Genomic DNA, 19,434 nt, shown 5'->3' with positions numbered 1-19,434 from the left:
TTCATTTTTTAATTTTTTTTTACAATTTTCATTTTTAAATTTGCATAATTCATGAATGGTTTTAACATTGGAAAGTTTTGCAACTCTTCTTGCTCAGGTCTTCAAACTTGGTAGAAGCATTCTTTCATATTTCATAACCTTCATGGTTTTTTGTTTAGTAAGCTTTGTGGGGTTCTTTCTTCTTGCTTGCTGTTGTCTCTTAATGTAGTGATCCTGAGCAGCAGGGAGCGGGTGCCACGTCGAAATTTGGGTTTTGTGAAGTAGAACAGGATGGGATCGAGCACGCTGTTCATGCTTGCAAAGGGCCTCGTACTCTTATACACCACCGATAAAAAGTTCCTGAGATGGCATGGAGCGTCAGGCAAGGTTCTCACTATAAGGTACAAGGTTTTGGTCACGTGGAACGGCAGAAAGCTGACTGCAAACACCAGAACCACAATGGCGATCATCCTCACAGCTCTGCATTTCTTCTCCTTGGCGGCCGCACCACTGGCATCATCTGGTTGGAACAGAACCCGTGCCATCTTGCAATACAACACCACAATGACCATAAAGGGCAAAAGGAAACCCAGGCATGTAAGAGTCATGCCATACGGGTAGTACTGCCTTGAGCGCTCAGGCACACTCAAATCGTAGCACACGGTACGGTTTCTTTGGATGCCTGTTGCTGCAAATACAAACGTAGGTGCACACAGAAATGTTACAATGATCCAAACACTGGCACACACAGCCCAGGCCAGCTTTCGTCCTGCTCTTCTAAGCCACGGGGATAATGGATGGCAGATGCCGAGGTAGCGCTGAACGCTGATGCAGGTAAGGAAAAGGATGCTGCCGTGCAGGTTGCTGTAGAACTGGAAGCGTATCCATCGGCACGTCAACTCGCCGAAGGGCCAGTAATCTCGACTGCCGTAGTTGTAGATGAGTAAAGGGAGAGAGCAAACATACAGTATGTCGGCCACCGCAAGGTTCAGTGTGTAGATGTTGGTCCGAGTCAGGGATCGTCTGGTTGCCCACAGCTGCAGGATGACAGCAAAATTGAGCGGCAAGCCGAGGACAAAGACCACACTGTAGACCACTGGGAGGAGGATACGCTTAAAATCCTCATTGTAGGTGCAGGACGGAAGAACTGCAGATGAAGAGGAAGCATTCTCCATCCGAGCAACGATCGATTTACATTCTGAAATAGAGAAGAATGAGAGGGAGAATTAAAGCACAGAATAGGAGTGAAGTATTCAATTGATAAAAATTCATCAACTGATATCAACTGGACAAAAGTACTTTACTTGGTCTTTAATGGAGCTAATAAATAAAAAAGATATTAAAAAAATGTTTCATTTCACTCTCATTTAATTTTATTCTGAGTTGCGATTGTTACAAATAAGTAGCTTATGTAATTTTCGACATAATTTGGATTTTATTTCCACTTTTAAAATATATATTAGGGCTGTCAAAAATGAATGTGTTAATAACGCAAATTAATTTTAACGGCACTAGTTTTATTAACACGTGAGAGCGCATGTCTGACCATTTTTATCTAAAAAATAAAGATAAATAAATCTAAAAGAGGCTAAATTAAAACCGTCAATGCAACACACATTTATTCAAGACATCCTTTCTTATCAAAATAAAAATTAACTCCAGAGAAAAATCTTTTTTAATCACTAATCATTTGTTTTACTGATGCACTGAGTAAAACTGGCCCAGCGTTTCTGAAGAAATAAAGAAAGACCTACAGCCCCTGTTATGATGTGTTGTTGAGCTTTTTTTTTTTATTATCATAATTCAGGCTTAACTTTCCTTAGATGAACAAATCACTACAAAAACATTTTTTCTGATTCATCACTTTATTAAATATTTTTTTCTTTTATGGTATGCAGAAATAATTATAAATCATATACAATGGCTCATATATATGTAGCATGTCAGTCTCTCTACCACCGAGCAGAAAATCCAAAGGGAAGGAAGATCAAATATTGAAATGTTTTCTCCCTCCACTACATGGGAAATACTCTATTTGAAAGAGAACTTTATGATTCATCTCCCAAGACTTCAATATTAATATTCTCAAACTATTAAAGAGCTCATAAAATAAAAGAAACTGGTCCAAATAATTTTTAATGCAATCTTGGGATCTGGATGTGATTTAGGCAGGAAGTCAGTGTGTAATGCTATTTGGCATTCACACCAAGGGCTTTGGCATCAATCACACTAATCAGGTTTAGAAGCAGCCAAACTAATCCTGTTCAAGTGTTTCAGTTCGTTAGTATCAGGCACCACAACATGAATAAGTGTGTTTGCATTTTGACATGTACAATACACATCTGCTAACACATACCAAATTCAACACGCATGTCTGTACCATGAAGACGTGTTCAATTATAACTTTATGAATAAACACAAACAAGACTCAACAATTCTTGCTTTTTTAACATTAAGCTGGATATTCCCTGGAGAACAGAAAATAAATTAAATAAACGAGTCTAAAAGAACAAATACATATTGAGGCATGAATAGTAAACAGTTTTAATGGAAATAATATGAATAGTGTGAATGGGGTATAAGTAGGCACATTATGTATAATATATTGTTCATTCATCCTCCGCAACTGCTTCAACTTTGTCTTGGTAGCTCCAGAACCAACCATTTACATTTATGGCATTTAGCTAAGGGCCTTGCTCAAGGGCCCAGCAGTGGCAGCCTGGGTTGTGCTGGGATTTGAACCCATGTACAGTACAGACCAAAAGTTTGGACACACCTTCTCATTCAAAGAGTTTTCTTTATTTTCATGACTATGAAAATTGTAGAGTCACACTGAAGGCATCAAGGGCTATTTGACCAAGAAGGAGAGTGATGGGGTGCTGCGCCAGATGACCTGGCCTCCACAGTTACCGGACCTGAACCCAATCGAGATGGTTTAGGGGTGAGCTGGACCGCAGAGTGAAGGCAAAAGGGCCAACAAGTGCCAAGCATCTCTCGGGGAACTCCTTCAAGACTGTTTGAAGACCATTTCAGGTGACTAACTCTTGAAGCTCATCAAGAGAATGCCAAGAGTGTGCAAAGCAGTAATCAAAGCAAAAGTTGTTTCACACTTTTTTGTTTTGTATATAATTCCATATAAAATTCCACATGTGTTAATTCATAGTTTTGATGCCTTCAGTGTGAATCTACAATTTTCATAGTCATGAAAATAAAGAAAACTCTTTGAATGAGAAGGTGTGTCCAATCTTTTGGTCTGTACTGTACATCTGATCATATGTCTTAAAACAGTGAGCTAAATCTCTGCATAAATTTGACACAATACATCACAGGGCACCATGTTCATTCATTCTGAATACATCGATACTAACAGCAGTATCAAACAGCCATTCAACCATATGAGTTGTGGAGAAGGTTTTAGAAAATAATGAACACAGAACGCTCATGCACAGACATTTCACAAATCTGAGGCAGCAATGCAACCCACTGCACCTAAAATGCAGTCAGAAAAGCATGAATACTATGAATAATGTACAACAGGTATAACGATGTGTATTTATCCCTGTTGAGCAAATTTTATTTATTTATTTTTTGTCGTAGTTGACCGTCGTATCTCCGAAATGTCGTAAGTCGAGTGGTCATAGGTCGGGGTCTGACTGTATAGTGTGAACTATGTATGTACAAAGTAATCAAAATAATATTAATAGTATATAGCAAGCATAATAGGAATGGTGTGCACTGCGGCTTATATATGTTAAAAATACAAATATTTGTAAAATTCAGTTGGTGCGGCTTATATATGGGTGCGCGTTATAGTCCGGAAATTACGGTATGTAGAAATCCAAATTAACATTCCTTTACTGTCTGGGTAGGAATTGTCACTAAGGAATGAGAAAAAACAAAGAGGTGTGTGTGATCTGTGTGTGTTTGTGTGTGTGTGTGTGTGTGCGTGCGTAAGGAAATCTGTAAAGTGTGCCAGGAAGCTTCAGCAGTCTCAATTGTTTCCTGTGAGTATGATTACACTTAACGATGGAGACTGAATATGTTCCAAACAGGATGCCAAACTTTCCAACTATATAATGAGAAAAAGAATAGAGCACAGTAGTGCAAAAGATTTTATAGAAATACTGAGTACTAGTGTATATTTTATAGTAAAACTAGGTAGAATGGTGTGTGGTAGAAATGGAGATGTATTACAACCCCCTTTTTTAAAAATCGACATTATATTATATTTCACTGTTTTGGCTAAATGACCATTATGTATGAAAATATCTCTGAATGAATGTATACTCAAATATACTTCCAGATTCAGATTTCTAATGTTTCATATTTCTTTTTTCTTGCACATGCTTTTGTAACTTGCATTTGCACTATAGTTATTTTGAAATTTTTTTTCCCTTATGCCCCTATAATTTATCATAGGCTGCTGGGAGGATTCATAGACTGAGAATTTCATTGCAAGGTGTAACAGAGGTGTTTACTGTACATATGACAATAAACACTTTTTAGAGCACCAAACACACACACATTTACACTTCCTTTTTCTAAGGTGGATCTTTTCGAAATGAGGTTGAATCCTGAGTGTCAATTCATGTAGCATATAATAATATTTTGTTCATTTAAAAGTAGAGTCAGATTTGATCGATTTTACACTGGAAAGGGAATTTCCATCACTATTGACAACTCATAGGAGGGACATTTTGTTGTATTTCATGTGTTTTAGGTCATACCCAATTTAGCTTTAAATCAGAATATTGATAATGGCATTGTGTTACATAATTTGCAGTAATTGTATTGATAGTAGTAAAAAATAATGAAACATTACAGAGAGAAACTGTAAAAATGTGAGTTATTTATAGTAGAAATATTGTAGGAAGACTATAGTTGTGTATGGTATAGGATAGTAGGGCTGCAACAACTAATCGATAAAATTGATAATAACAGATAATTAATTTCATTGTTAACGAATGCTGTTATTGATAATGTTGAGCTGCTAAAGTTACGGGTTAGCATGACGGCAAGATAACGCAGCCGCGAAAGTCATGGATGAAGGTGAAACATCAGCACGGTAAGCAAAAACTGTATAATCCTCATCATGTGTAAATGGTACAGTTTAATGAAGTGCTATTGTGTAAACTGTTTGTAACCTCAGGACAGTCGCACTGGATCTGTTCTGTCGTGACTCGCGGGCATCAGGTTGCACAATCAGATCGCTTGCGACATCGTGAAGGATTCAATTAAACTGGTGCGAACAAACACTAAATCTAAAAACAGCAAATAACAGCAGCAGTAAATGATAACATTTTAACTCACTTTTGTAGTTTTCAGCGAATGATTATGCATTTGTACACCAATGCATATTTTTTTCATTTTTTATTCAAGCTTGCTGTTTTATTCAAGTTAGCTCGCTGCATTTCTCCGTCCGTTCTCTTTTTATCGCATTTGTCTACTACAACAGTAACTTATCTGTTTTCAAACATGATTTAATGCGGTTTTACTACGTTCAAATGCTTGTTTTTAATGTTTGAATATTTAATTTATGCATATATGTCACTTACATATTAAATAAATAATATATTTAAGATGCTTATATCTTCACTTATATAACCCAGCCATTAGGGAGGCACAAGCCAGTGCACTCTTAGTGCCGGTCCCAAGCCCGGATAAATTGGGAGGTTTGCGTTAGGAAGGGCATCCAGCATAAAACATGCGCCGAATCAAATATTCGGATCACGAACGAGAGATATTCATACCGGATGGGTCGAGGCCCGGATTACCAACGACCGCCACAGGTATCGTTAGCCAACAGGGTACCAATGGAAATTGGGCTACTGTTGGCCGAAGGAGGAGAAGGAGAGGAGGAAGACGTCTACAGAGACGGCAGGGAAAGGTGAAGTGTAGGAGAGTAGAGGTTCGGGTTGGTACTTTAAATGTTGGTACTATGACTGGTAAAGGGAGAGAGGTAGCTGATATGATGGAGAGGAAAATGGTGGATATGTTGTGTGTTCAGGAGACCAAGTGGAAAGGGAGTAAGGCCAGGAACATTGGAGGTGGGTTTAAACTGTTCTATCATGGTGTGGATGGAAAGAGAAATGGTGTAGGGGTGATTCTGAAGGAAGAGTACAGTAAGAGTGTAGTGGAGGTGAAGAGAGTTTCTGATAGAGTGATGAACGTGAAGCCGGAAGTTGAAGGGGTGATGTTAAATGTCATTAGTGCCTATGCTTTACAAGTGGGTTGTGAGATGTGGGAAAAGGAAAAATTCTGGAGTGAATTAGATGAAGTGGTAGATGGTGTACCTAGGAATGAAAGATTGGTGATTGGGGTGGATTTCAATGGGGATGTAGGTGAAGGGAACAGAGGAGATGAGGAGGTGATGGGTAGGTATGGCTTTAAGGAGTGGAAGGACATATGGTGGTACATTTTGCTAAAAGGATGGAAATGGCAGTGGTGAACACTTATTTTAAGAAGAAGGAGGAGCATAGGGTGACATATAATAGTGGAGGAAGCTGCACACAGGTGGACTATGTTCTATGTAGGAGATGCAACCTGAAGGAGATTGGAGACTGTAAGGTGTTGGCAGGGGACAGTGTAGCTAGACAGCATCGGATGGTGGTCTGTAGGATGGTTTTGGAGGTGAAGAATAAGAGGAGGAGAGTGAGGACTGAAAGAAGAATAAGATGGTGGAAACTGAAGGAGGAAGACTGTAGTATGAGATTCAGGAAAGAGGTCAGATAGGGGCTCGGTGGTGGTGAAGAGGTGCTGGATGATTGGGCAACTACTGCAGAAGTGATGACTGCAACACTTTCTCCCACCAGCAGGCTGTGCACTAAAACAGTAAGCGGAATAATCCTGGAATCCAGATGAAGTCAACTTTTTCAAAGCTCTTAAGACTAATAAAGTTTATCAAATAAGAGTCGACTTGTTTAAAGTGCTGGAGTGCCTATGAATTGATGCCTACTTGAATTTGTATTCCTGCCTCTTTCAACCTTCTTCTTCTTCTTTCGACTGCTTCCATTAGGGGTCGCCACAGTGGATCATCCGTCTCCATAGTACTCTGCCCTCTACATCTGCTTCTTTTAAACAGACTAAATTCATGTCTACCCTAACCACATCCATAAATCTCCTCCTTGGCCTTCCTTTTTTTCTCCTGCCTGGTGGCTCCATCCTCAGCATTCTTCTACAGTATATACCCCATGTCCCTCCTCTGCACATGTCCAAACTGTCTCAATCATGCCCCATCACCTTGTCTCCATAACGTCCTACATGCCTCTAATAAACTCATTTCTAATCCTGTCCATCTTTGTCACTCCCAAACAAAGCCTGTAATCCGGAAATCGCTTACGTACCATGTTGAAGGAAATACTAATCTTAAAATAGCCATTGAGAAATCTAGCAATGTAGAGATAGGAGGCGTCCAAAATGATGGTAGCTATGGAGATGTTTTTTGTTGCAGCTTGTGAAGTAAGAATTCTCACACTTCTCTGATGTACAATAATAAGGACCACAAATGCAAACCGTTCCTCTGGCAAGTTTGAATCCTGATGATAGGATTGCCATTTGTAGGTCAGACGGTTGGAATACTCTCTTGTGCCTGTCAGTCACAAAGACACTAGCCTATCATGAGTGTTGTTAGCTCATGTATGCAAAATAGGGCAGGCAGAATAGTGCATGCTGCATCACTGCATTACACAACAGTTCAATTATTTGATTGTTCAAGCAGTGTTTTACAAGTGCTTACATTTCTAAAAACCACACTGCAACATTTCACTTATACCACTTCCTAGTTCTAAATAAATACTAATAAAGTTAGCAACATCCTCAGCAGACAGGGCAAATGAAATATACCTTTTGACTAAATATATGAAAGCCTCTCATACAAAATAAGTGTCACCTGGTGGTCCAGTGGTTAGGATGTGGCACTCTCACCGCTGCAGCCCGGGTTCGATCCCCAGTCAGGGAACCAACCCCAGCCATTAGGGTTGCACAAGCCTTAGTGCCGGTCCCAAGCCCGGATAAATGGGGAGGGTTGCGTTAGGAAGGGCATCCAGCGTAAAAAAAAAAAAAACATGCCATATCAAACATGCGGATGGTCCGCTGTGGCGACCCCTAATGGGAGAAGCCGAAAGAAAGTTTTTTTTCTCATATGAAAAGATGAAAAGAAAGAAGGAGGGGCAATTTTAATGTACAAAATCAATAAGTGCTAGCTAGCCAACTATTCGACATGCTATAAAATGAGTGCATCTTCTCTGGAATCTATTTTCTTCACAGAAGCAAAAACATAGAAAATTTGCCCACACTGTGTCTAAAATGCCTCTTTCTAGATAGCAATTTCTGGTTTATAGAACTGTTTTAGTAAAGCAATCTCACAAATCACCGCTGATTTTCAGAATAACCAATCTCTGTTGCACATGAGATAATGCTTTATTGCTCAGAAAAATCTGATTTGGAACTGCTGCTTTCAGCTTTCTCCTTTGTGTTATCAATGCCCTGCCTCTGTCCTGTTGTAGTTCATGATATGATTACAATACACAATAATGAATGGGGTTTTTAACAAAAATCGGAAGATTTAATAAACCTTCTTACTAAAGATTTAATACGGTAATTTTTCCACTCCTTTTGTTGGGCGCTATCTTTTGCTGTAATTTGTGGCATTAACAAAAAAAGTTAGTTTCTTGTTAGATGTACAGCCAAATCCACCTACACACACACACACACACACACACACACACACACACACACACACACACACACACACACACAAAAAAAAAACTCCACAACTTCACATCTGGCACTGACTATGCACTTTGTCATCACTTTCGTCTTACTTGTTCCTCTTACCAGATGCTTGCTGAACTGTGAAGCAGCAGAGTACAATTTCCCAGCTATTGTCCAGTGTTGAGCATGTTTGTGCCCATATTTGTGGGTGATAACACACTTAGACACGTCCCTTCCCTTTAACAGACGTGATGTAAGAGCTCGGTAATCATTTATAGCAAAGCGTTTGATTTATCACTCCAGGATTACAGCTCAGAACAAAAAAAAAAAAAAAAAACAAGAATTACAGCTCACAAGTTGGCTATGCAGACGTCTGATGCCCGGAATGTTTGAGAAAAGCTGTGAAGCAAACAGAGCCAGTTCTGAAGCACATATAAATAAACGAGTTTGTCTGTCCATGGATTAGCTGGTTCCTTTATCTAAAAATATAAACGGGTTTAAAAAGATTGTGGCTGCTTGTATTTTTATAGTAATATTAAACACTCGGAAGATTCCCTGAGAGGTTCTCAAAAGTAAATGAGCTAAAGACAGCATGGTTTTAACTTTTAAGAGCTCCACAACCACACTTAAGTTTTCTGGAGTATGCATTAGAAAGATGTGCTTTAATAATCTATGAGGATAAAATACATTAATGCACAAGTCTAATTTCTTATTTTATAATATATTAACAAATGACAATGTGAAAATGACGATGATGAAGATGAAGTATCATCAATAGCATAATAAGAATATCAGGCAAAGTAATACACACACACACTTCATTCAAAAAGTTACAATAATGGAATGCTCTAAACATGCTAATGGTGTTACTCCTTGTTCAAACAAAAAAAAAACTACAACACGAGTTTGGAGTTCTGCTGTACTTCTGAGTCATTTGTACTGTGACTAGCAATGTGTCTATAGTCTATACTACTTTTACTTTCTCCTCCAAAGGTCTTTAACGAGAACAATCCACCTCGGTAGCATCCATTACACCTTTACTGCCAATGACAGGCTACTGATAAATGATGTGCTACTGTCAAAGACTTTCCAATACCCTCATTGTTTCTGATAAACTGCATGGATATACAGTCTGTGCTAGAAAGCAGTCAGGCCCAGCCTGCTACTTCTTATTCATTCTTTGTATACTTTTTAATTGTGCTACAAAAAGTCTAAAATAATCCACTTAAAGACATAATCAAGAAACTGACATGGATACCAAAAGTAAAACATTGATTGATACATTTATTTCCAGTTACACTGCAAAAACAAAATGCAAAGTAAAAAAATCCTCACAGAAAGTCTAATGGAATCCATCAAAATCCCATTACAAACCATCAGATGGTAATCACAACCAAATGGTAGTGATTAACAACCAAACCAATGAAATCATTACTAACATGCTTAATGATGTTCTAATGGTCCAAAAATTGACAAAGGTATTCTGCTGGTCTTTAATGGGATCCACTAGACATAAAACGTCACCAATAGAAGACAACAAATCATCAGTACAAACAAACATTGACCATTTTAATTTCTATTCAAACTCATTCACGTTATAACCATTGAAACTGTTATAAATTCTTTGAGGGTTTCTAATTTTTTCCATCAATACCCGCCTCCTCAGTTTCTGTTGCCATGAAACATCTGAAACAGGAACTAAGAATAAGCTAATTCTAAAATAAAACTCCACACCTGCTTAGAGTCGAGAGAAATATCAATATTTTAGTCTTTTTAGTTTCCTTACATAACAGATTTTTCTGATCAGTTCACAGCAGTATTTTTCATGATACTTGTAACCAATGTATAAAATGAGCCTATTACACTCTATATTTACTTCTTAAATGCTGTACATGCTCAGCATCAGAGGTGGCAAAAGTGCAAACATCCTTCACTTCACTACTAGAAGTACAGATAGTCATTTTAAAATACTCTGGTAAAAGTTGATTTACTGATTTAATCAAGTAAAGAAATTTGGGCTCCAAATGTACTTACCGTATTTACCGGACTATAAGCCGCTACTTTTTTCCCACGTTTTGAACCACGCGGCTTAAACAACGAAGCAGCTAATTTATGGATTTTTCCTGGGTTTTTTCCGGTTACACAAGCTTTAAAGCCAAAAAACCGAGCCCCATAACATTAAACCAATAAAATTGCCGAACGGGTTTAAGGTGAGCCAATGAAACGCTTTATTAAATCGCGCTCCCACTGAATCGGGCCGCACCACATCATAAATATGGATGAGGTTCCTCTGATGTTTGACCTGCCGCTCACTTGGACTGTCAACAGGAAATGCGAATCATTCGTCACGCTGAAAACAACCGGGGATGAAAAAACGCACTTCACCTGTGTTCTGAGCTGCACGGCATCGGGAGAAAAGCTTCACTGATCCTGATTTTGAAATGCACGACGATGCCAAAAGATAAACTCCCGAGATAAATAGTTGTGAAAGGAAGGAGGAAGACAGCGAACAATGACTTTCTTGGTAGGTTACTGTTTAGATACAAGCCGTGTAACAGACACTGTCTTTCATTTAAGCCTGTGTAAAGTTCATTAGTTTCAGTGTAGGCACCTGCGGCTTATAGACAGGTACGGCTTATTTATGTACAAAATAAAAATCTTTGTCAAATTGAGTGAGTGAGAACAAAATATATGTACAGACCAAGATCTAAAACTTTTGTGTGTCTTCTAAAAAAAAAAACTGTAGGATTTGGACAATTTCATAAGGATTACCAAAAAAAAACCTCATTAAATACTTTTATATACTTTTATATTCACTTTAATAATTATAAAAATACAAATCATACACAAGGTTCTTCAGGTAAACCTAACCTAAAGAAGCTGTTTTTAATGAAGACTGATTATTATTTTTTTTTATTTTTTTTTACTTTTCAGTGCTTAAAAAACTCAATTATTAAAAAAAAATGATTGCCATTTATGAAATCATGATCATGTTACACCCATTTCTTTGCATTTATGTACAAAACAAAAATCTTTGTCAAATTGAGTGAATTTGGGTCGCTTAATAGTCCGGAAATTACTGTAAGTACAAAATACCCATTACTACAACCTGATTTAGTGTCACGCAGGCAACTGGACCTCACGTTATATTAATATTAGGGCTGTCAATCGTTTAAAATATTTAATTGTCATTAATCGCACAATTGTCTTCAGTTAACTCGCGATTAATCACAACTTAATTGCACATTTTTAACTGTTTTATACGTACAACAGTTTTGCACATTTTTAATACTCTAATCAACATAGAGCATTAAAACTAAATTTTTATTTTTTATGTTTTAAAGTGTTTATGGTGTTCTAAATTACCTAAATCACCAGGACACCAAACGGAACCTTTGCTATGTTTACACACAGACGGGTAATGAGGCGATACCGAAGAGACTGCACCTCTCCTAAATTTCATACGGATGACATAATCAGAGAATATTTGTTTTGTAATTTGGTTTATTTATAAGTAGACATTTCGAACTTTCTATTCATATATTTATTATGTTTGTGAGGCAAGTATTCACTGAGATTCAGGTTGTTTTATTTATGTGTCTGTGAAAAGAGATGACAGAGACTGCAGGGAGTGCAAACTGTATGTTATCCTTATTTTACAAAAGCACAGTGTTTTGTTGTTTTTATTGTTATGAGTGTATACAAATAAAAGTAGACCCTTTACAGATTCGAGTGATATATTGCTCTTATCTGTATGATCAAAAAAAACCATACTTAAGTTTGTTTAGCCGTTATGAGGAAAAAAAAGTCATAAAACGTTTGTCGACCCCAAAGGGTTCATTGCCAGATGTGCCCATCATGACCGATTTTAGTGCTTGATTTGACACTTGGTGCATCAGTAAATCAAAGGTTTACTCATTAAAAAAAATAATTTGGTGGAGTTTTATTTATTTTTTATATATGAGTAAAAAAAAAAAACGTCATGAATAAACATGAGTTGCGTTGAAGGTTTTTACTCCGGCACTTTTATATTTCTTCTTCTTCTTTTTCTTTCGGCTGCTCCCATTAGGGGTCGCCACAGCGGATCATCCGTCTCCATACCACCCTGTCCTCTATATCTGCCTCTTTTACACCAACTACCTGCATGTCTTCCCTCACCACATCCATGAACCTCCTCCTTGGCCTTCCTCTTTTCCTCCTACCTGGTGGCTCCATCTTCAGCATTTTTCTACCAATATAATTCATGTCCTTTCTCTGCACATGTCCAAACCATCTCAATCTCGCCTCCCTCACCTTGTCACCACAACATCCTACATGTGCTGTCCCTCTAATAAACTCATTTCTAATCTTGTCCATCCTCGTCACTCCCAACGAAAACCTCAACATCTTCAGCTCTGCTACCTCCAGCTCCACCTCCTGTCTTTTACTCAATGCCACTGTCTCTAATCCATACAACATCGCAGGTCTCACCACAGTCCTATAAACTTTCCCTTTCATTCTTGCAGATACTCTTCTATCACAAATCACTCCTGTCACTCTTCTCCACCCACTCCACCCTGCCTGCACTCTTTTCTTTACTTCCCTAACACACTCTCCATTACTTTGCACTGTTGACCCCAGGTACCTGAACTCCTCCACCTTCTTCACCTCTTCACCCTGCAACCGCATCACTCCACTGCCCTCCCTCTCATTCACACACATGTACTCTGTCTTACTCCTACTGACTTTCATTCCCCTTCTCTCCAGCGCATATCTCCACCTCTCCAGGCTCTTCTCAACCTGCTCTCTACTCTCACCACAAATCACAATATCATCTGCAAACATCATAGTCCAGGGAGACTCCTGTCTGACCTCGTCCGTCAACCTGTCCATCACCACTGCAAACAGGAAAGGGCTCAGGGCCGATCCTTGATGTAGTCCAACCTTCACCCTGAACCAGTCTGTCGTACCTACTGCACACTTTACTGCCGTCACACTGTCCTCATACATGTCCTGCACCACCCTCAAATACTTCTCTGACACACCTGACTTCCTCATACAATACCACAACTCCTCTCTCGGCACCCTGTCGTACGCTTTCTCTAAATCCACAAATACACAATGCAGCTCCTTCTGTCCTTCTCTATACTTCTCCATCAACATCCTCAAAGCAAATAAGGCATCTGTGGTGCTCTTCCTCGGCATGAAACCATACTGTTGCTCACAGATGGTCACCTCTTCTCTCAGCCTGGCTTCCACTACTCTTTCCCATAACTTCATGGTGTGACTGATCAACTTAATTCCCCTGTAGTTACTGCAGGTTTGCACATCTCCCTTATGCTTAAAGATCGGTACCAGCACACTCCTTCTCCATTCCTCAGGCATCCTCTCCCCTTCCAGAATCCTGTTAAACAATCTGGTTAAAAACTCCACTGCCATCTCTCCTAAACATCTCCACGCTTCTACCGGTATGTCATCTGGTCCAACCGACTTTCCATTCTTCATCCTCTTAATCGCTGCTCTCACTTCCTCCTTACTAATCCTATCTACATCCTGCTTCACCAACTCCACATCCTCCAACCTTCTCTCTCTCTGATTTTCCTCATTCATCAGCTGCTCAAAATACTCCCTCCATCTTCCCAACACACTCTCCTCACTAGTCAACACATTTCCCTCTCCATCCTTTATTGCTCTAACTTGCAGTACATCCTTCCCAGCTCGGTCCCTCTGCTTGGCCAATCGGTATAAATCCTTTTCTCCTTCCTTAGTGTCCAACCTCTTATACAGTTCCTCATATGCCTTTTCCTTGGCTTTCGCGACATCCCTTTTAACCTGCTGCCGCATCTCCTTGTACTCCTGCCTACTTTTCTCATCACTCTGTCGATCCCACTTCTGTTTTGCCAATCTCTTTCCCCTAATGCTCTCCTGCACTTCCTCATTCCACCACCACGTCTCCTTGTCTTGCTTTCTATTTCCAGATGTCACACCAAGTACTTTTCTAGCTGCCTCCCTCATCACTCCTGCGGTAGTTGCCCAATCATCCGGCACCTCTTCACCACCACCAAGCCCCTGTCTGACCTCTTCCCTGAACCTCACACTACACTCTTCCTCCTTCAGTTTCCACCATCTTATTCTTCTTTCAAACCTTACTTTCCTCCTCTTCTTCTTCGCCTCCAAAACCATCCTACAGACCACCATTCGATGCTGTCTAGCTACACTGTCCCCCGCCAACACCTTACAGTCTCCAATCTCCTTCAGGTTGCATCTCCTACACAGAAGATAATCCACCTGTGTGCACCTTCCTCCACTCTTATATGTCACCCTATGATCCTCCTTCTTCTTAAAATACGTGTTCACCACTGCCATTTCCATACTTTTAGCAAAATCTACCACCATCTGCCCTTCCACATTCCTCTCCTTAAAACCATACCTACCCATCACCTCCTCATCACCTCTGTTCCCTTCACCTACATGCCCATTAAAGTCTGCCCCAATCACCAATCGTTCTTTCCTAGGTACACCATCTACCACTTCATCTAATTCACTCCAGAATCTTTCCTTCTCCTCCATCTCACAGCCAACTTGTGGAGCATAGGCACTGATGACATTTATCATCATCCCTTCAACTTCCACCTTCACGATCATCACCCTATCAGAAACTCTCTTCACCTCCACTACACTCTTACTGTACTCTTCCTTCAGAATCACCCCTACACCATTTCTCTTCCCATCCACACCATGATAAAACAGTTTAAACCCACCTCCAATGTTCCTGGCCTTACTCCCTTTCCACTTGGTCTCCTGAACACACAACACATCTACCTTTCTCCTCTCCATCATATCAGCTATCTCTCTCCCTTTACCCGTCATAGTACCAACATTTAAAGTACCAACCCGAACCTCTACTCTCCTACACTGCTCCTTTTCCTGCCGTCTCTGTAGACGCCTTCCTCCTCTCCTTCTCCTCCTTCGGCCAACAGTAGCCCAATTTCCACCGGTACCCTGTCGGCTAACGATACCTGTGGCGGTCGTTGTTAACCCGGGCCTCGACCGATCCGGTATGAAATTCTCATTTGTGATCCGCATATTTGATTTGGCACATGTTTTACGCTGGATGCCCTTCCTAACGCAACCCTCCCCATTTACCCGGGCTTGGGACCGGCACTAAGAGTACACTGGCTTGGGACCCCCTAATGGCTGGGTTGGCACTTTTATATTTATTTATTCATATTTAAATTTATATTTATATTTCCCGTGGGCTCACCACCTGCAGGAGGGACCGTAAGGGACGGTGCTGTGAGGATTGGGCAGCAGTCGAAGGCGGGGGTCTGCTTAGACTGCTGCCCCCGCGACCCGAATTACGGATAAGCGGGAGAAAATGGATGGATGGATGGATTATATTTATATATAATAAATAAAATAAATATGGTCAAACAGAAATGCGCGCTGCATTAATCACACGTTAATTAAATTTGCGCCATTAAAATGAAGTACACTTTTCTGACATAAATTCCACAAATTAGGGTTTGATATAGTTCTAATAAGGCAAAACATGTTAATAAAAAATCCGTAAAAAATCTGATTAATCAAATGAATAAAAAACAATCATCCAATTACAAAAATAATCGCTGACTCCCTTCACGTTAGCCTCATACTCATGGTTGCCTTCTGCCCTGCTCGTTGTTAGCTTTGTGTGAGAGCCAGGGAGATTATACACTAGGGGTTGATTGAAAAAGCCTCAAAATGAAAGGAAATTGGTTTATGGGCTGAAAACGGTGCACAGTGAGAAAAAAAAATATTGACATTTCTCCAAATAGATTAAAACTAAAGTAACGAGCTTGTTTAAAAAATGTAAGAAGTAGAAAGTACATATATTTTTGTAAGAATCAAATGAGTGAAAGTAGAAAGTTGTGCGAAAAAAGAAATAGTGAATTAAAGTACTGATACCAAAAAAATCTACTTAAGTACAATAACAAAGTATCTGTACTTTGTTACTCACCACCTCTGCTCAGCATAATACATACTAAAAGCAAGATCATGTCCATTGCACCTGCAAGACCACACTTAACAAGAAACAACCCCCCTGCTAGTTATCAAGAAACAAGATCCCACCTGCTACCGTGGCTACATGGTGTTTTTTCCCCCAGACATGGGTTTAACACCTGTGCATCAAGAATAGAACAGTGAATGCACTTTTTGTGTCACTGACTTTTATTTATTTAACATCTTTTCTCACTCCATCAGTCATATCCTATAGAGCTGTTTTCCATTCCCTTCTCTTGTTTACCTGTTCATTTAAATACACAGTCATTGATTTTATCACTCCTATTATAAATAGTGATTGTGTGCATGGACAGGAACCATACAGCTGCACACTGAGGTGTTTATGGATACTGGGTCCACACTTATCTCTGACTGCTTACCAAGTGGTGTTTGACACTGTGTCAACTATTTTCGGTTATAAAGTACAATCATTGTGTGCTAATATGTGTGTGTGTGTGTGTGTGTGTGTGTGTGTGTGTGTGTGTGTGTGTGTGTGTATGTGTGTGTGTGCGCATGTGTGTGTGTTTTATTATATCACTTTATAACCTGGGTGAGACAGATAGAGAGATAGATTATATATATATATATATGTGTGTGTGTGTGTGTGTGTGTGTGTGTGTGTGTGTGCGTGCGTGCGTGCGTGCGTGCGTGACTATGTATGTGGCTCTCTGCACTTTAAAAGGTGGGATTGATGACACATACCAGATGACACATCTCAGCTTTTTATAGACATTACATGCACCACCAACAAAATATATGTACAGACCGAGATCTAAAACTTTTGTGTCTTATAAAAAAAAAAAAAAACTGTAGGATTTGGACAATTTCATAGAGATTACAAAAAAAAAAAAAAGCTCATCAAATTCTTTTATATTCTTTTATATTCACTTTAATAATTATAAAAATACAAATCATTCGTAAGTTTCTTCAAGTAAACCTAACCTAAAGAAGCTGTTTTTATTTAAGACTGATTATTATTTTTTATATATTTTTTTACTTTTCAGTGCTTAAAAAACTCCAATAAATTTAAATTTATTGGCATAATCATGATTATGTTACACCCATTTCTTTGCATTAGTAATTTAATCATTTATACTAATTAATATCTAAAACTAATATATAAATATGCAATAATATTAACTATTTTATGATCAATATAATATATATATATATATATATATATATATATATATATATATATATACAGTATATATATGGAGTTTTATATAAATATTAGCTCATTCACATAGATGTATAGCAGCCATTGTACGTAATCCAAACTACTAGGGTGTTAAATAAATTAAAATAAAATGAAATAAATAAATAAATGAAATATTGTTTTTTTTTATTATATTGAGAAGATATACTGTTTATAATTAAATAATTAGCTGTTTTTAATTCCAATAGTTCATTTTTATTCCTTTTGCTGTGGAATAAAGTGGAATAAACCACTTTCAAGGATGTACTGTTCTGGGAAAATAACTTCTCTTTGCTAGCATACCACCCCATTAATATATATATACCATGAAGCTGCAACAATATTTTCGAAGATAAGCAAGACACCACCATGTGACTCCTGCTGTTTTTTCTTTAATCACTGCTGTTCAGCTTTTCTGGCTAGAACAAAATCACTAATAGTCTCTCGGTGTAATAAATTTCAAATCAAATAACTGTCCAAGCTAAAAAGCCTCCATGGCTCAGTCCCAAATGCATGAAAGCATGTCTACTAGACTGTTGTCCACTGTAAGAATAGTCCCAGATGCTAAAACCCGAACCAAATGTTATCTATTAAAACATCTTGATGGTTGTTATTTTCTTAACGGAAATGCTTCGTGAGATTCAAATGACTGTGTAACAAAATAAAGCATTATGGTAATCGAAGTTCAAGGTATACCATTTATGAAAAAAAGAAAAAAATGCTTTAGGGCATGGTGTGACAGGAAAAAGAATCAGTGATATGGTGATATAAAGGGGAGGGCCGTTCCCACACTTAAGTTATGAAATAATTTTTGCAGCAACAGCAGCACAAGAAAGTTTTATTCCTGTTATACTACACCAAACATCCACCAACTGGAATAAATCAAGATACACCATTATATATAATATATAACGTTTCCTCACCAGTCTCTCTCTCTCTCTCTCTCTCTCTCTCTCTCTCTCTCTCTCTCTCTCTCTCTCTCTCTCTCTCTCTCTCTCTCTCCCTCTCTCTCTTTAATATAAAGATTCTCATGTTACATGGAAACCAGAGTCCTCTGAATTTAAGCGTTTCCTATTGCCCAAACCTCATAAGTTTTACCTTTGCCTATTATACTGGAGACTCCTTCCTACTGTAAATGTTAAGTAAACATCCCATTACAGAAGGTTTCACTTTTAAATCACGTCAAGTGGCCACAATATTTGTTCCTAAAAATCAACTGTAGAACTCTAGAAACGATATTTTGCTAGAAAGAGCGAGTTAATTTAACCCACTATGGAGCCACTTCAATTTTTGGCATAAATGATACTAAGAATAATTGGTAGTTTTAGAATTTAAAAACCATCCCATACAATGCTTTTCACATTTACAATGTCACAATGTCAATGTCACATTTTAATTTCTGCCATGTGAGTAAAGGTTTCGTTACCAAAACAACATGAACAATATGGTAAGCATATTCTGAAGTATTTGGATAAAAATGTTGCTTTCTTTATTTTGTGTTGCTTGAAATAAATGAAATTTCT

The 19,434-nt window shown here is 38.5% G+C and overlaps 1 protein-coding gene and 1 long non-coding RNA gene across 4 annotated transcripts in view; one reads left to right on the top strand and one right to left on the bottom strand.

Moving 5' to 3' along the window:
• LOC310732588 overlaps positions 1-19,434 on the top strand; it is a 325,505-nt gene that overhangs the window by 219,753 nt on the left and 86,318 nt on the right. Inside the window, exon 2 of the long non-coding RNA XR_014535521.1 lies at positions 5,987-6,346. This is a non-coding gene — a long non-coding RNA (uncharacterized lncRNA). The remainder of the gene's footprint in view (positions 1-5,986; positions 6,347-19,434) is intronic.
• p2ry6 (pyrimidinergic receptor P2Y6) overlaps positions 1-19,434 on the bottom strand; it is a 32,431-nt gene that overhangs the window by 2,422 nt on the left and 10,575 nt on the right. For 2 of the 3 annotated variants that reach the window (XM_083553125.1, XM_083553124.1), the window contains one exon: positions 22-1,177. In XM_083553125.1, coding sequence (XP_083409251.1) covers positions 141-1,154 — 1,014 coding nt within the window. In that variant the 5' untranslated portion in view covers positions 1,155-1,177 and the 3' untranslated portion in view covers positions 22-140. Of the gene's footprint in view, positions 1-21; positions 1,178-19,434 lie in introns of those variants that run through there. The other variant, XR_014535490.1, reaches the window with a different exon arrangement.

The sequence above is a fragment of the Silurus aristotelis genome (assembly GCF_946808225.1).
Source record: "Silurus aristotelis genome assembly, chromosome: 10".
NCBI lineage: Eukaryota > Metazoa > Chordata > Actinopteri > Siluriformes > Siluridae > Silurus > Silurus aristotelis.
The sequence above is the reverse complement of the archived record's forward strand: the minus strand, read 5'-3'. Positions and strand labels throughout refer to the sequence as shown.